The sequence below is a fragment of the Micropterus dolomieu genome, linkage group LG23 (genome assembly GCF_021292245.1).
Source record: "Micropterus dolomieu isolate WLL.071019.BEF.003 ecotype Adirondacks linkage group LG23, ASM2129224v1, whole genome shotgun sequence".
Classification (NCBI taxonomy): domain Eukaryota; kingdom Metazoa; phylum Chordata; class Actinopteri; order Centrarchiformes; family Centrarchidae; genus Micropterus; species Micropterus dolomieu.
In genome coordinates this window covers 16,543,206-16,561,957 of record NC_060172.1, presented here as the reverse complement: position 1 = coordinate 16,561,957, position 18,752 = coordinate 16,543,206, and the positions used below count along the sequence as shown (strand labels likewise).

The following is an 18,752-nucleotide window of genomic DNA, read 5'->3' as shown; positions in this document are numbered from 1 at the left end:
ACTACAATCACAACATATCCCTTAGACAGAGCCAGGAATACATAAATAAATACAGAGATAGTGGCAAATTTTCACTAAATACATGAACAGCTTGTCTTTGTCAGTAAACCAGGGGCTTAATAACTGTAAACAAGAATAAAATCTACCAGCTCTCTCACCAGACCCAATCATCAATAACTATTGATCGCTGTGTCAACAGTCAGGGTTGAAAGCATCCATCTGTGTTGATGAGTTAGCCAGCAATTCTGTCCCATTTCTCTTTGTACTGTAGGTGTCAGCTTGGTTTAAATGATCTCATGATTGATATCTCTGCGTATATGTATGTGAGAATAAATGTTTTGGAGTGTTCTTTTCATTTTGGTAAAGTAACTGGCCAAAATGCCTATTATGAACAGTACATGGAAAATGTGTGTGTATACAGTAGTTGTGTTAAATCAGGACTTTTCCTTATTGAACCTATTCATTTTCACATGGTTTGACCATCAAATCAAATCCTTTGCTCTTTCACTTATCCTTCACACAGTAACCAGGGTGCTGCACCACATCCAGCCAACACGGCAAAAATCAATGCAATGCAGGGCAGTTTGATTCACTTGGGGCACGTTTGCAATATAACTGATAATACAAGAAAATGACTGGGGCTGCTGATGAAATTTTACCTCCTCCTACCTCAGAATTCCCCAAATGTTACCTAAAAGTAAAATAATCAACTTTTTACTCTGGCAGCACAGAGCTCTGAGTGTATTTATAGTGAGAACACTGTCGGGACAGCATGAATTATTAATGGGTCTTGATGCAGATTTATCTATGACCTCTAGGCCACCTGGGTGTGGACACACACACACACACACATTCACATAGTAAATCAATGTCTGTCTTTATGGTTTTTCAGTGAAATGATGACAGTGTGTGCAGTCCAGTAACCCTCGATAACCCCCAGTGTAGCCAACAAACCGAAGGTTTGCTGATGGTTTCATTGAGGATATCTTTTGCCCACTTGGATTGGTCCTTGGGGGATAAATTATTCAAAGCTCTGAAGCATTCAGCAAGTTACATTACATACTTACAATACATACAGTAGGCCTAAACTACATACACACACATACGTACTACATATGTCAATAAGGGAACAGTCTGGTTTAAATGCTTCGTACTAGCTTCTGTGTAGACTTCCACCCTACTGGCATAAAGGTGAAGTTTCCCCCAGAATTTGGATTCATATGAATTTAGTGTTATCCTCTTTGTTGCAAAAGTCAAGATCAAAAAACATGTAAACTGATCCTTGGCCTCATGTGTGTCCTGTTTCCTGGCTCAGAGGCGGTACTTTCTCAGCAGGTCAGCCTGCCACATGTACTTCCTCTCGGGGAACCTCTCTGGGATTTTGATCTTCCGGAAGTCTTGAATGCACTTTTCCAGCTCCTCCTCAACCGTCGGCTTCTCTTTAGCCTGCCTTTTCTTGCAGGTGCTGGTGTCGCGGGAGCTCGCGGTAAGCGTGCGCAGCAAGTCACTCTTCCGCCGCTGTTCGGACTGCTGGAGCATGGCGATGGGGCCCTTTTTCGGCGGCCTGTCCAAGGTTTGGACATTGGGGTGGGGGTGTGACTGGCGGCTGACGGGGCCACAGATGACCGTTCCCTGGGGAGAGCTTGCTTCTGACTGACTCTCAGAGCTGGAGGTGGAGAGCTCGTTGAAGGAGGTGCCGCTCTCGCCCTCACCGTCGCCCTTGTGGTTCTTGCAGCAGCAGTCACATGGAGGGGAGGACCAACGTGATGGACCACCTGGAAAGAGAGAACCAGAGAGGGAGCTAACATTAGAGTCTATGCAGAGCTGTTTTTTCCACATTTTCTTTCTTTCAGGACCAGTCATCATGAAGAGTAAAAAATGAGACAGTGGCACAAAGGGATCCACACGAAAGGAGAAGAAAAGCAGTGGCTATCACCTTAAACAAAGTGACATGGCATCAGGGACAACTGGCTTGCTTCCAGTCTAACCATGGAAGTGAGCAGGCTGACTGTGTGGCCTGCCTGTATTTTTCAGAAAACTACCCTGTTAGACTCATGCTGTCACAAGTAACAAGAAACAAGTGGAAGGGCAAACATACAATGAAGGTTCAGATTTACATGCTGTAATTACAGTAAAACACTAAAGGCATGAACTGAAACAAAGAGGAGCTACTGCACTACAAATGGAAGAATTCTTAACTTTGCAAAGATGTTTAACTCTACAAGGAGAAAATGTAGCAATGGTGATACAGACAAACAATGTAGAAAACTAGTGTCTGTCAATTTTAGGCTGAACAGAGGTCAAACTGTACAAATACTGTATGTGTATCTTAATTTGTCAGAAGCCCGCTATCCTGTTTTGTTCAGCCAATTTATTAGCTAATCTCTAACTGCAGTTCTTAGCAAGGGCTACAAAACCCAGGAACAATACACATTCATGGCTAGATCCAACACTGAAAACTACTTTCAAATCAAAATGAGATCAAGAATCAAGAATCATGTTGGACCAATAATAGATGTTGTAATTCAATTGAAACTTAAACTTAAATGAAAACTACACTGCATGTGTTGGTTTAGTGATTTGCAGGTCATATTGTAGATTACATATTGTTTCAGCAGAATTCAAATGACTGCATTTCAATTTATTGCAGGTCCCTAACTACATATCATTTAAATTTAATAATTACAATTTAAAAACATTTAAATAACCTAGACATCTACAAATGTTTAGACATTTAGATGTCTCTTGACCTGCAAATCACCAAATCAGTGCTTACTTGGCAAACAAGCTGATATAGGTTAGCAGTATTATACAAAAAAAAGACTTCTTTGAAACAAGCATTTTCTATCCCTCTCTAACATTTTTTTAAATTCTATGCTATGTTTGGAGTTGAAAGTCACACATCAGAGTGGAGTTTCTATTGAACTGCTTTTCTCTCAAACACACGTTCAGTAGAGTCGAGTTACACAACTGTTTGCACCTGACGTGGAGCTTTCACTAAGCAGGAATTTGTGTCACAAAAGTAGCAGAGTATCTCAGAATTGATGAGGTTGAGGCATTAGTAGCTGTGGTCTCAACCAATAACAAGACAAAAGCAGTCATCCGCAATCATCGCTGAAGGGAATCAAGTGCCAAGCCTAACCTCTGTGTGAGAGTACAGTAGGCTGAAAGACTAAGAGGAACCAGAGAAGCCCCACACCTCACTTCAGGAAGCAGACATTTATATTTCATGCTAACCTCCTGAATAATTGAAGGGGTATCTGTTGCTGATGGACTCCTTTCTGTTAAGTGAGGAGAGAGATCAAAACCCTTGAGGCAAACACACACATGCAACCCTCCCCCATCCCTTTCTGATTTCTGAGTCCCGCTCATCACTATTGAAACTACCACACACACAAGCACAGGCGTCCGCATCACGTTCAACAGCACCAGTGTTTCTATTCATGTGCGGCCGACCATTTTACTTCAAACGAAATAGTACAAGACTATTAATAATGCTGCTTAAAATAAATGCCCCCCTGCTCTTACTTCCCTTTGTCCTCAGCAGCGTGTTTGGCATGTTTATAGAGAGACAGCAGAACAGAAATCAATTCATCCAACCAATACTTATTCCGCCGTGTACTACTCATAAACAGCTACCACACATCATAACTACATTTATGTGGGTAGAAATTGAAGAAATATATCTTGGACAGCTTTTACACTGACTCCCACTGTTAGTATAAACTGCAAGAGGACTAATGTTCAGGACAGACTTAAACACACACACACACACACACACACACACACACACACATAGATAGATAGATAGATAGATAGATAGATATACAGTGCCTTGCGAAAGTATTCGGCCCCCTTGAACTTTTTGACCTTTTGCCACATTTCAGGCTTCAAACATAAAGATATAAAACTGTAATTTTTTGTGAAGAATCAACAACAAGTGGGACACAATTATGAAGTGGAATGAAATTTATTGGATATTTCAAACTTTTTTAACAAATAAAAAACTGAAAAATTGGGCGTGCAAAATTATTCAGCCCCCTTAAGTTAATACTTTGTAGCGCCACCTTTTGCTGCGATTACAGTATATTATATACAGTGTATATATATATATATATATATATATATATATATATATATATATATATATATATGACTGCCTATGTGAAATACACATCACCCATTAGAGGCAGTGACAGAAATGGCACTCAACAACCCTTGTCACCCATAGCAGTTCTGGATCTCTTTAATTACCGCTGGCATATACAGCTTCCATATGCACAAACACACTTCTATGCACACATACACTGGCTTCACACAAAGACAGAGAATACACTATCGTACTACAACAGTGTAATCTTAAGGTACACACACAAGGAGAAATGTATCAGCCTCAGATAAAAAGATGTATTTGTTTTACAGTTGCAGGCTAGAGAACGTAACCCCATGATAGGTGCAATTATCTTCCCAACCTTTGTTTAGGGACATGGGTCAATTTATGTCACTGGGTGAATAGGTAGCCCTCTGATCGATGAGATGCAGACCACCCCAGACTGTGGTAAATTGTTAAATCTGCCAGTAGCCAACCTGCCTGTCCAAATAAAATGAATACGATGAGACAAATAAAAGTGCTATAACAAATGTTTTAAAGGACCGTGTGTGTGTGTATGTATGTGTGTGTGTGTGTGTGTGTGTGTGTGTGTGTCCTTGCATCTGTACATTTCATATATGACTAGCGTTGGGTAATTATATCTACACCCATATAGTTCTTAATACTGCAAGTTTGACAGTGACATGCTGCTTTAATTTACAGGAATTGGGAATGGCTATTAGCCTTGCTAACACTAAAGACAACCAGACATGGATCTGATTTATCATTTTGACCTGGATTTCCTTTCAGACTTTTAGGTTCATGACAAATTGGCTACAGACACTTTCAAATCTAAGCCCTGATAACTGAGATTTGTAACATGTGTAATTGCGTGGTGTCTCTTCCCTCACATACTGTAATTACATTCCCAAAAGGATGTATCAGTGTGCAGTGTTGAAACTTTGTAGCACATTGAGGCATGTTGGTGGTAAACCTAATTTCCTCTGCGAATAACTGTGTGGACCTGCACTTTCTCAATAGTATTTACACTGTCTGGTTATATGAGAATTAAACAACTGTTATATGTGTTTTTCTTTCATTTTCCATCTGTTTTAACTCATTTCTACCTTTTTCATTGCTCCTGCCAGCCAAAACACTGAGGTGCATCACACCATAACTCTTTATATTATAAGAAACCACAAAGGAAACTGTCCAATAAACTGATGCAAGGTCCCTAAAGTTCAGGCTGTGTCTATGTAACTGTATAAAATGGTAATACTGTAATAACACAACACATTTTGCAATAAACAATGATGTAATTTCCCCAGTTGGTCCTATCAACAAGTAAGGGTCTAAACATTTGCCTAACACCCCCAGTCTAATTTTGCCTAAACATAGATGAATGATGCATTTTGGCAGTGTGCTCCGGAGATTCCAAATTTACACTGATGGAGGTGCCATAATTAAAGGTCAAGGTTTCAGAGTCTAAAGGCTATAGCTGCCACACAAACTGTTTGATTGTAATTATACTGGGGAGGAATGATTCATCTTGTTACTGAGTGGCCCAAAGGATTCCTGCATCCATCACTATAGGTAGACATTTTTAATTGAAAGTTAGTTTTTTCTGCACCTGAGGTCATTAAAACTGCAGGAACTGTGATAAATATGCCTCCACTTAATCCACTTAATGGGGCAATGTCTTGTCTATTTACTGTAGTTTGACATTCTATTTTGGTGGCTGTGTTGTTCAGTATAACAGGTAGCATGTATGTAAAGATATTGGATGTGTTCTGACTCAAACAAAGCATAATTTCCACTCATGAAAAAAAACATACATGATAGTTAAAAGACGACCCATTTCCTGTCTAGCCATTATCATAGGCAATGTATTTTAGCTATCTCTCTCTGTGACAGGTAGATGACTCTCCTGAATGATCCACTCAATCAAAAAATAAGCTGAGGTTCATTGTTCATACAAGTCAGGAGATGTCTTGGGGAGAGGGCGTCCCCAATTCTCATCAATCACCCCCACGTGCATGTCAGCATTTTTGTAAAAATGTAAAATAAACCACAGGAGGAGGAGGTGGTGCAGTTTGTCTAGCAAGAATGTGTGAACTTTAACTGTGTTATTTTTTGTGACTTATGGCACCTTTACATGTAAATGATAAAATCTTGTCATCTGCTAATTGCTTGTTCAATCAACAAGAGGCCAAAAACAGAATAAGAAGAGAGATGTATGATTTTCTATAATTTATTATGTCAAATTACAGTTTCATTTCTAATTAAGACATCTTTTTAAAAAGTTACACAAACAAAAAAAGTCCACTGACAGGAAAGGTAAATACTTATCTGCTGCTTACCAGATCTGCTGATGAGGTTCTGTAAAGAATATTTATCCCAAATATTCATATTTGGCTCTTCCCAAATCTCACTCTTTGTCTTTGTTTGCATTTTAATTTTTTTTTCTCTGGACAGCACAGAAGTCTAGGATGATTCCAGGCCAAATTTACCATACTGGGCACTTAAGTTTTTATGGCTCTCTCCTTTTTTCAACTGGGAAATGTCCCTGCTGCCTCTTACTAATATACCCTCAATAAATGTTGTATTGTTTTGTCAAATTTATTAAAACACCAACAAGCCAGAAAACAACACATCTCTTTGATAAACCACAGTAAAAACAAGACTGCAGCTAAACATGCCTTGTGATGACATGAAAACTCTCACAAACTAGTAAGTAAGAGTAATCTATTCACACTAGACTGAACATAACTACTGTGTGTTAGAGCAGAGTCAGAAGGCCTCCTGCACTGTGTAATTGCAAAATCATCAGTCTAAAGGTAGTGGGCATGTGGTTGGAAAGTAGCTGGTTCAAACCCAGACCCTCAGGATAAAATTGGGCAAGAAAGTGAAACAGGAGTGCTTGCCTTGAGTCCTGAGCAGCGCTTCTCATACTACTCTAGGGACCAACATAAAATATTTTGTTTGTTCTGAGCTGCTCCAGGGTGAGATTGTGTAAAGGAGGAAAGACATTTTTTCTTGGTCCTTGGATAAACAAAGATTCAGTCTAAGCAAGTGATTTACTCTCACATTCAATCACAAAATATTTTCTTACTTACACACATACCTGACTTTGTTTTAGCATGTAGACTACGTTTATAATATGCTTGTGTTTCTATGTGCCCACATGCATCACATATAAAGTAACATATATGTAAAGTAAGTAGTAAAGAAAAAAATCATCTTTGTACTTTGTACATAAAAAACGTTTGAGAGGACTGTAAGTGTTTCTGTAAGTGTTTCTTTCCCAGTTTACTGCAAATACATGATATCAACTGCATGTGTAGGCTTGCTATATAAGGCATCCTGTGCTCTCATGTGAGAGTAAGGTCATTCTTTCCTTCAGGGCTGAATGCATGTTTGTGTGGCTGTTTGTGTAAGATGTGCACATGGGAATGCATATGTGTACATGCATGTAACATGTGACATGATGCACCAAAATGAGAGCCTGATGTAAGTCGGTTTGTGTGCTTCACTGCAGCCTCCTTTCCTCCACATACATCACCCATGTTGTACTGTGGGGTGTGTGTGTGTGTGTGTGTGTGTGTGTGTGTGTGTGTGTGTGTGTGTGTAAGGTGTGCACCAAAAGTGTGTGTGCACGCCTGTGGTCATTTTTCAGTGTGTAAGTGACATTGGCCTTGGAACTATTATCTGTGTGCCGTTGGGCAGAGAAAGGGAGGCGGATGTCAGGTGGGGTTCCCATTCATGTCATCAGAGGTGTCACACTGTCGGCCGTGCCTCTGGCCAGCATCACTCAGCACACACACCCTCCCTTGTGTGTCTGTGTGTGTGTGTGTTGTGTTACACTGTATGTGCAACAGTTGATTTATGTGATCTCGTGTTGTTTCTCTTCCAGTGAGGTGGGCAGGAGGTCTGACTGAAGTCTAATGACTGTCACATGCTATTATACACACGCACAAACACATACACGCGCACACATACTCAAGCACGCACTGTTTCCTGACAGGTGCTCCAGGCTCTGATGTATTGATCTCAGCAGGGACCTCCACAACTTGTATTAGCTCTGGCCAGTAAAAAGCCCTGGCTGACTCACACTACACTCACAATGAAATCGAACAAACACGCACAAACACTGAAAAAATCACACACACATACAGCGCAAACATAATTTTCTTTTCCAATCTATCACTTACCATGTCAGCTACTATTCAAATGCTTTATTTCCTTCGAAGAGCACCTAAAGGTAACATGACTAACATGTTATCTAATACATTAATATAGACAGTTTAATTCTGTGTCAATATTTATAATGACCTTGCAATTACAATACAGTTTTAAAGAAACATCTTCTGATGCAAAAATATTAAAGACTTATATATTCCAAAACAAAGCACTTGAGACTGTATGCCTCAAAATTAAAGTTTCATGTTATTTTGTCGACTGTTACTATGTTGGCTGACATCCCACTCAGCATACACGTGGAATCCGAGAGATTTTGGACTTTCAGGCGGCTACACATTTTAAATTGCTATGCTTTGCTAGGATTAGCAGAACCCAAACCATGCTATCTAGCCTAAACCACCTGACTTGTGTATCCTGTCAATCTCAGAAATGAGAACTGATTGAAAACAAATCAATGCGTCTTTAATTGAGATGAAACACCAAGTTTGTTAAATCACAGAGAGTAAAGCGACCCAGAAAGCACATGCAATTACTTTCAACTAATGCAGCATGATTCAACTCTTTTGTTCCCAAAATATTGTATGGTGAGTCCAAGCAGACTCATATATTTATCTCATAACAGTATGTTCCATTTTTCCGGGAGTATTTGGTGGTCAGGCAAATATGAAAGGACTGACTCTTGAATGAGTAGATATACACATGCACAACATTCATTTTGGGGTCAAGCGTTCCTATATCTTCTCCTCTATTTCTTTTTTATTATAATTTATTTTCTTCTCTTTTCCCCTTTCTTTCTCTCCCCATGCATCTTTCCCTTACCATTCCTCGTCTAATGCCTGTATCGATGGGTTTGCGCATCATTGGACGAGTATGGACGATTGCCCTCTGATTGATTTCTGTCATATAGTCTCTCAGCACTGGGAGGCTGTTCAGTGACGATAAATGATGTTGGCAAAACAAAAGCAAATATACCTCTTCTATCTATCACTCCCTCTCTGTCCCACCTCAACTCTGCCATCTGCATCTCTCTGACACTGTCTACCTTCCTGCCTTCCTGTCTCTCCCATCTTCTGTTTCCTTCTCAGACTGAGGCTTCTGCTTGCTCTATCTCCATTAGTCCCTTTCCAGTTTATCCTCTCTAGTTTTCTGATCTTTGTATTTGCTCAGTTTTGACAAGTCAACAAGCCCAAAGGGTTGTATGGCTCAGATTCCTCTTTCTCAACCTTTCTGATAAAGTTAGAATTGAATTTGTACTGAACAGATAACAGATAAGAGCATTTATGATTTCTGGTAATACTGCAAATTAGCATGGAAATCTAACAATATGGCCAGCTCTAAATGAAAAAGAAAACATGAGCTCACTGATTAGACATCATTTAAATCCAGTTGTTAGTTCTGACAGTGATTATCATCTGATATAAGCAAAATAATGAAGGAGCTATATATGCACTCAGAGACTTGTTACATACCATCAAAGCTTATTTTATAATGACGTGTTGCAATTTACTTTTTTATGTATCCATCTCCCCTCAACCTGCCTCTTCTCATTCAATTATGTAATACCAGCATTTTAAATAAAACCTTCAGAAATGGTCGTTAATCTTTTGTGATGGATGTCTCTCTATATGAAAGTCGGTGTTGGAAAATGGAAAAAGCATCAAATAATGACAAAGGCCCTAATGAGGCTCAGGGAGTGACTCTGTAACCTGGTTGTGTTAATGATAATTGTAAACTTTGCAACAAATTCTTCTACAATTAACACTCATTGTTGGTATATGCAATGCTTCCTTAACTGTACTGTAGATACATTTTTTAAATGTGAAGCCGCTCACAGAACAGAAGGTTGTAACTCACTTACAAAGTCACTCATTTATGTTCAGAAGGCTTAACATGAGGGGTCTGTCCAGTCATTGTGAGATAATTTCAACATACAGTATGCCAAACTTGCCCAGCAGATCTAAGTCAGGCTTGTAGGCAAATAAAGTAAAAGCTGCTGTAGTTTTAACACTCACATCACTTATTAGCTATGGGTGTTGCAGCTCTTACTTTTTTAAAAGGTTGTTAAATGTTTTTTCTTTGTGTGTGTTTTGGAGGTTTTCTAACACTTGTACAGTACCACCTTATAAGAATAAATGCAAGATTTAACATCACTCTGTCCACCAGTGGATTATTGAAAAATACCTGCAGTAAAATAATAAATGTTTCTTGAAGATTTTGTGAATAAATGTATCATTCATATCCCTCTGTAAACAATTATGACTCTGGACTAACAGGCATCGGACTATAAGACAAGAGATCCAAAATGTTAGCCTTAATGTCTGTGACTGCCTGTCAGCTAACCCAAATGGCTGCGTTTGTGCAGAAATGTTAATTGTCTGTACAAAAAGTCGCCTTTCCAGGGCTATTCTATCAATGCACAAAACATGTATCCAAATTATTTCTATAGTCCATGTTTACCCATGTTTTCAGACTGAAGTTAACTGGGCCTGGTTTGGATGCTTCATATCAACAATACTGCATGTCCGTGTTTATTCTCTTTTCTGAGGCACTCTCCACTGGTCGGGAATGGATCAGACAATGGTGCATAAGGTCTTTGTAAAAAGAAGCAATTACAACATAATACCCCAAGGATAAAATATAAGCCTCAAGCCTTTCTGAATAAGCCTCAGTTTCAATACTGCGAGTCTCAAATCGTACATACAGAATTTGCTGTACTTTACAAGCAGAAGACTAGTAGCTTTGATCGATTACCATACTATAATTTAAAACTGAATTACTGATGGCCCTCGTATGCTTTTACTACAATCCCAAGGAAAGTTGAGCTTACATGAGTGTTCAGTCTACCCGAACAAAAACAAGGTGATAGACAGAAAGAAAGAGTTTGTTCCCCCTTTTCGCATCAGACCAATGTGTACCATACAGAATCAATCAGAACAGAGGGAAAATGAGACGCTGTGATTTTCTGGGCATATGAGTCTATTTTCTGGTTCAGGGCTGATATCACTGCAATAAAATGGATTTTATTTTTGTTCAAAAGCTCAGACAAATGCTCTTTGGGTCCATAAAGTCAGTCTTCTTTTCGTTGTTAGCAGAGCAGCACCCAGGCTCAACCCGATGTCATTACAGGTTAAATGTAACAAACATATGATAATGAGTTGTTTTGTCAAATGTCCGCCTCCATTTAGAGGTCAAAAGAACAGCAAATAAAGTTGGCAGTGAATCAGCGTCTTGCCCAAGGACACTTCAGCATGACATATGCTGGTTAAGTAAGGAGTGTGAACCTGCAGGAGATTTCTTTAAATCTCAGCTGTCTGGTTTTTAGCTGTGGGACTAAGCTTGGTTGGTCAGATATTGATTAAACTGTCTCTGGCCCTGGGAATGAGTTCTGGACAAAGATGTCAGCCGTCAAATGAAAGTTCAGCATATTTGAAATGCAAGAGGCGTGTATTCCTAACAAGATTGTTGGTTCAAGCTATATTTGCAAGGTTGGCATAACAGATAACAAGAAGGAAGTATTTCCCATCCCTCCCTCCTCTTCTCTCTCTTCTTTCCCCCGTCTTTTTCTTGAATGCAACGTAATTAGTCCCTTGCAAGGCAGCGTGAAATGATGTGTTTAACTGTTCAGCTTCTTGAAACCAGCCACTTCTTTTATTTATGCTAGCCTTTTCTCACCCCTGAATTTAAGGACCGTATGCCTTGGTGAGTGTGTTTCTGTACTCACACTTGTTTTGTTTTGTGTGTCTGCTGAGAAAAAATGCCTCTCTTCCCTACAAGCAGGTGTTACAATTCGCTTCAAAGAGTGACACTACACGGTGACAGGAGTTTCCATTTCTAGCAACACATTTCTTTCCCTCTTACCCTCTTTCTATCCCTCATTGTTTCTCACTCTATTGATTTCCTCCACTCTTCCACCCCTAGAGTCTGTACTATAAATCTTCCTGTATCTAAAATATATGTATAAAAATGTGTATTAACACATGCCAATGCATGTATTATTCACCATATGGTACAGAAGCACACTGGCAAGCTTTTTCCTTCAGAATCAGAAGGAGCTTTATTGCCAAATAGTGTTTAACACATACGAGGAACGTGTTTTGGTGATAAGGTCCTACACGTACACAAACATATAATATAACAATATGAAAATATACAACAAAGATTAACAATTAACAACAAATGTGTGCAATATGCCAGGTTTGTGCATGATATGAAATGAAATAGTGTTTACATGTATTATTTGCAAGGGGGGAGTGTCAGTACTTGTTGATGAGGCTAGCTGCAGATGGGAAGGAGCTGTTTTTGTGGCGAGAGGTTTTGGTCCTGATGGACCGCAGCCTCCTGCCAAAAGTCTGAAACAGTTTGTGTCCAGGGTGGGAGGAGTCAGCTGCAGTCTTTCCTGCTCGCCTCAGAGTCCTTGAGGCATACAGCTCCTGAAGTGATGGAAGATTGCAGCCAATCACCTTCTCTGCAGAGCAAATGATACGCTGCAGTCCACCCTTGTCCCTGGAAGTGGCAGCAGATGGTGATGGAGGAGGTGAGGATGGACTCAATGATGGCGGTGTAGAAGTGCACCATCATTGTCTTTTGTAGGCTGAACTTCTTCAGCTGCCTCAGGAAGTACATCCTCTGCTGGGCCTTTTTGTTGAGGGAGATGATGTTCAGGTCCCACTTGAGGTCCTGGGAGATGATTGTGCCCAGGAAGCAGAAGGAGTACACAGTGGCGACGGGGGAGTCACACAGGATGATGGGGGAGTTTGGGGCTGGGCTCTTTCTGAAGTCTACGACCATCTCCACTGTGTTCAGAGCGTTGACCTCCAGACTGTTCTGGCCGCACCAGGTCACCAGATGGTCAATCTCCCACCTGTAGGCAGACTCATCCCCACCGAAGATGAGCCCAATGAGGGTGGTGTCGTCAGCAAACTTCAGAAGCTTGACGGACTGATGACTGGAGGTGCAGCTGTTGGTATAAAAGAAGAATAGCAGAGGGGAAAGAACGCAGCCTTGAGGGGAACAGGCTGATGGTCTTGTCTGTCAGGACATTACAAGAAGTAATTTGACAAATTGGCACAACTTCCGAGAACAACTTAAATGTGTACAAGATACTATAGGGAGGTGTAAAACTGAGGGATGCAATGCAGCAGCAAGAAAAAAATAGATATAGAAAGTATATGGTGGGAAGTTAGTTTGAACATGGTGGAAGATGACCAATTAATGTCTGACATAGACCAGCAATGCCCTGTCCTCACATGCACTAAAATTAATTGTAACAATGGGGACTTGCTATGTTTGAAACACTTCAGAGTAGCTGTGCTGATGCAGGCGCAGTGAAACTTTCCTCTTGAAGACCAGGCCTACTGATTACTAATCAAGCCTCCTCTCCAAATGTTCAAAAACTTCCCATTTTAAACTTTTTTTTTTTTTTACAGGCACCAGCCTCTGTTAGCATTCATTAATATTATCACTTTCAAACCTCCAAATCCAGACTGCTTTTTTAAACATTCATCATGATGCAAATTAATGATCCTGCACTGAGAAACCACCAACAAGGGGGTCTGTCTCTCGCAGCTCAAACTGAGCGCCAAGCCATCAGTGCTCACACTGTTACTGTTTATATTTTCATTTAATTAGCCAATTATTAATGAATGAAAGGGGAAATTGTAACATTTCTTCCATAAGTTGTAGAGATTAATTAGTAGCTTCAGGCATACTTGTTTTTTGGTCATTCACAATACATACCAGTCATACAGAGTGATGTCACAGCCACTTAGACTTATTACATGCTTACTGAAGGGAAGTATTACTCCCACATAGTCAGCTTAGGGGGTCTATTATGTTATCTCCATGTCACATTCTATTCACAGCTATCAATCAATCCACAGAGCCACATCTACTGATTCTCCTTTATTACTTTACATTTGACCATTGATTTATCATCCATCTACCCATCCCTTCTTTCATAGATTGTTCTATATATACAGTGCATTTGTATGTTTTTAAATTGGGACAGAAAACATCAATGCTTCTTTCAACATGTCTAAAAATAGTACATATTGACACAACATTGATGCAAAGGGTAAAAATGTCCCTCAGAAATGCTGGTAAAATTAAAAATGGGGGGTGACAGAAATCTAGTCTGTAAATGCCAGTAATAGTTCAATTCAATTGTATTTATATAGCGCCAAATCACAGCAACAGTTATCTCACAGTGCTTTTCATAAAAGAGCAGGTCTAGACCGTACTCTGTGTGTGATTTACAGAAGCCCAACAATTCCCACCAAGAGCAGCACTAGGCGACAGAGGCAAGGAAAAACTTCCTTTTAAGAGGCAGAAACCTCGAGCAGAACCATGGCTCAGGGTGGGCGGCCATCTGCCTCGACCGGTTGGGGGTGAAGGAGAGAGAGAGGGGGCGAGAGAGAGAGAGAGGGCAAGAGAGGAACAGAAAGAAAGAGAGAGAGGGATTGAAGGAGAGAGAGAGGGGAGGGAGGCAGCCTACACAATATACACACAGAGGTAAAGACAATAACAATAGTAATAGTAGCAGTTTACCTGCAGATGGAGATTTCGTTTAAATAATGTGCTTTGGACAGTTTCTTTGTACTGATATTTCTTTAAATATTCACGTGACAATGTCCCCAGTGGACCCCAGTGAACATGGTTGATTAATGGAAGCCTATGATAAGGTGCAGCGAGTGCTTTTGATCTGAAAGCAACTGAGCATGCAGCCTGGAATAGCAGAAAATGTTGGCATCATGCAGCCGGCATTGGAACGAAATACCGACCACACATACAGTTGAGTGCTGCGTTAACAGTAAATAAAACAACTAAAATCTACAGCCGATGGGCAGATGGTGTGCAGGTTAATGAGAGGCCTGTTTATCCAAATTTATAACACTTCAGAAGAAGTCACAGGGACAACAGGAAACAAAGAGGTTGGGTAAAATTTAAAGTAAGTAAAATAAGTTTAAGAGCTAACACACTGTGAACATTTGTACAATGTGTGATGACACGTGTACACACAACAGTCATGTAAACAGGACATTTACGTTACATTTGTGGTAATAAAAGTGAACAATGCATATTGCTCCTGACAAACAGAAATGCTCCGGCACCGTGTCCACTGAATTATCTATGATGTCAGCACCAGCAAACAGGCTGTAATCAGCAAACAATTGGATGAGCATTATCACTGCCCAGCAGAGCGCTCACACTATCTCTGTCCCTAAGTCACGCATGTTCACTCATAATTCATCTGTTACACACAAACACACATACGCATTTGGGAAGGTTACTGTCAAAATGTAATGACTTACAGATTACTGAATTTATATACTGAGAATTGAATACTGAGTTTCCTCATGACTAGTAATCCCAACACTATGCTGACTCTGTGATGGTTGCACTTACATCTGGATGACTCTGGAATCTGAGGTTAATTTGCGCTTCATTTCATTTTAATTCCACCATTATCATCATTTGCAAAAATGGCCATCCATCTTTCATCTTTTAAAGATGACTTTGTTCATTTTTTTCATCATTAGCAAAATCGAACACTCTCATTTTCTCTTCTTTTCTTTTCCCCTCCGGTTATCAGTCTTCTTTTTGCTCAGTTTCCATCCACTTGCTTCATCCGTTCTCAATCAATCTCTGCTCTTTGTCTCCCCAATCTGTCATCTGACTCCTTTTACCCCCATCTACCAACATAGTGGAGTGCCTTAACAGACTCTGTCTGTCTCTTTTTCTCACTCTTTCTTTGATCAGGTATAAGTCTAGCTGTCCTTTCTAGCTTTACCCTCGAAACTGATGACCCATAAACCAATATCCAATATACAATATACTGTGCGTGTGATGCAGCTACATACAGCACAAACCTACCTAGCTACCTGTCGGAAGCTCCGTCTTAAACTGGACTCTTATCCAGTTTTAATCCACACTTTTACGTTACATTTTTTATATCCTTTTTATTTAACTTACTAACTAAGTTTTTAACTTAAGTTTTACGTGGTTTAAGGATTTTAGTCATCTGACATGGATTTTAAGCTAGATGACCGTAAAAACGCTATCAACGCCACTGATCACAACAAAGCTCCGGCAACTAACGTTATTCTAGCCGAGATAACTCTGCCCCATGAGGACTGCACACTCCTTAAGAAAGCGAACAAAAAGGTTGCTGACCTTATAGAAGACATCCGACGACTTTCAGAGGAACTCAAAGAGAAAGATTCCCTGCTGACTGGCTTTATGGATGTGGCTTCAGTACAAGCCAAACAGATTGTTTCTCTTAGCGCAACCGCTAACATCCAGGACACCGTGCTGTGGGACCCCTCTATCCCTCCAAGGCTTTCTTCCTGCTCGACTCCGAAGCATCAGTCAACCTGGGCTGAAGTGGTGGTCCGTGGCTGCAAGAGAGGCTCGGATGGGGCTGCCTCTCCTCCGCACATCGGCCTCTCCAACCGCTATGCAGCCTTGTCTAACGACACTCCGGTCCATCCAGCGGATGCACCTGTGGCTTCGAGTCTCGCTGATACGGATCTCTTTTGGCGAACAGTGGCTGCTGACACTGTTGCCTCTCCTCCACTGGCTACATCTCCTGCACTGGCGGCAAACGGTGATCGGCTGGGCCGCCGGTCTGCTGCTGGGCCTGATCGGCGGCCGTCATCCCGGTCAAAAACCTCCGCTTCCCGACATAGGATCCTGAAGGAGGCTGTGCTCAGGTGCTCCGGAGGCCGTTTCTACCCTGCACCATCAGGTAGCCCTTCTTTCAGGTGTTACTCCAACACAACACTCGGTAGCTCACACACTCCATCCTCAGTCTGCACGCAGGGTTGAAGCAGATTCTGCTCAGTCCTGCTCTGGAACCCCAGATCCGGCATCTCCTCATCCCCTTTTCTCCCCAACCACACTAATAATTGGTGACTCCATAACCAGAAACATTCGTTTCTTTAACGCTACCACTCACCGCTTCCCCGGTGCCACCACGGCTGACATTTTAAAAAAACTCCAGGACCTAATGCCATCGCTCATGTCCTCCATCACAAGAGTGATAGTCCATGTGGGAACAAATGACACAGCTCTTCAGCAGTCTGAGCTGACAAAATCAGATTTTAACCGTCTTTTTAACTTTTTAAAGCAGTGTGCGTTTTTATCTCTGGTCCCATTCCCACAGTTGGTTGCGGTGCTGGCCGCTTCAGTAGACTCATTAGCCTCCACGACTGGCTCCAGTCTGCCTGCAGGGCTCACCGTGTGTGTTATGTCGATAACTTTATATATATATATATTTTTTGGCAAAGAATGTCTCTTTTTAAGACAGACGGACTTCACCCAAACAAATGGAGCTCAGAAATGATAGCTGCTCACATACAGCATTAAATATGGCCACTTCTTTTAACTTCAAACAACATGTCAAAGGGCAAACACATAACCGTGGTCATACACTGGACTTGGTTTTTACCCTGGGTGTCAGCATTTCCTCGATGGAATTAGTGGACATGATCATATCTGACCACAGATGTATTGTTTTTTAGTATTTTGTTCTTGCATCTTTAATGAACAAAGTGTTTCAAAGTTTTGCACATTCTTTCAGAGCCAAAGCCAACACCTGTCTGATTCCAACACCAACAATCTGGTCGATCACTTCAATCATATCTGTTTGTCGTCACTAAATATTACTGCTCCTCTAAAGGTTAGGCCTACGTCTAAAGCTAGTAAGCAACCCTGGATAAATGACAGCATTCGCAGCCTAAAAAGGGAATGCAGGAAAGCAGAGCGCAGATGGAAAAAATCCAGTCTCCAAGTCCATGTGCTCAGTCCTGGTACTCCTGGACCTTAGCGCTGCTTTTGACACCACTGATCACAACATCATGTTAGACAGACTGAGGCACTGGGTGGGGATCTCTGGTACTGCCCTAGAATGGTTTTCATCCTACCTGTCAATTAGGAAGTTTTGCGTGTCTGTAAACAACTATGTCTCTTCGTTCTGTCCCATTTTGTTTTCCTTGTATCTGCTTCCCCTTGGACATATTATCCATAAACATGGTATTTCTTTTCATATTTATGCTGATGACACACAAATGTACTTGCCCGTCAGATCCACAGACCCTGGAATACTGAGTTCACTTACCGACAGCCTTTGTGAAGTTAAAAAATGGATGTCAAATAATTTCCTCCAGCTGAACTCAGACAAAACAGAAATCCTGGTCATCGGGTCCCAGCAGATGGCAAAACAAATACTGCCATCTGCTGGTTCCCTAGTAAATCACATTAAGCCTGTTGCAAAGAACCTTGGTGTTTGGTTTGATAGTAATTTAAATTTCAAGCAGCACACCACAAAGCTTGTTCAATCATGTTTTTATCAACTTAGAAATATAGCAAAAATTCGATCTATGTTAACTTTTAAGGACACCGAGACCATTTTACACGCCTTCATCTCATCACGCCTGGATTATTGCAACAGCCTTTTCACTTG

At 40.8% G+C, this 18,752-nt stretch overlaps 1 protein-coding gene across 1 annotated transcript in view; it reads right to left on the bottom strand.

Moving 5' to 3' along the window:
• Nucleotides 1–1,311: 1,311 nt before the first annotated feature.
• kctd16b (potassium channel tetramerization domain containing 16b) overlaps nucleotides 1,312–18,752 on the bottom strand; it is a 50,947-nt gene continuing 33,506 nt past the window's right edge. The window contains exon 2 of the mRNA XM_046040322.1: nucleotides 1,312–1,775. Within this exon, the coding sequence (XP_045896278.1) occupies nucleotides 1,312–1,775 (464 nt within the window). The remainder of the gene's footprint in view (nucleotides 1,776–18,752) is intronic.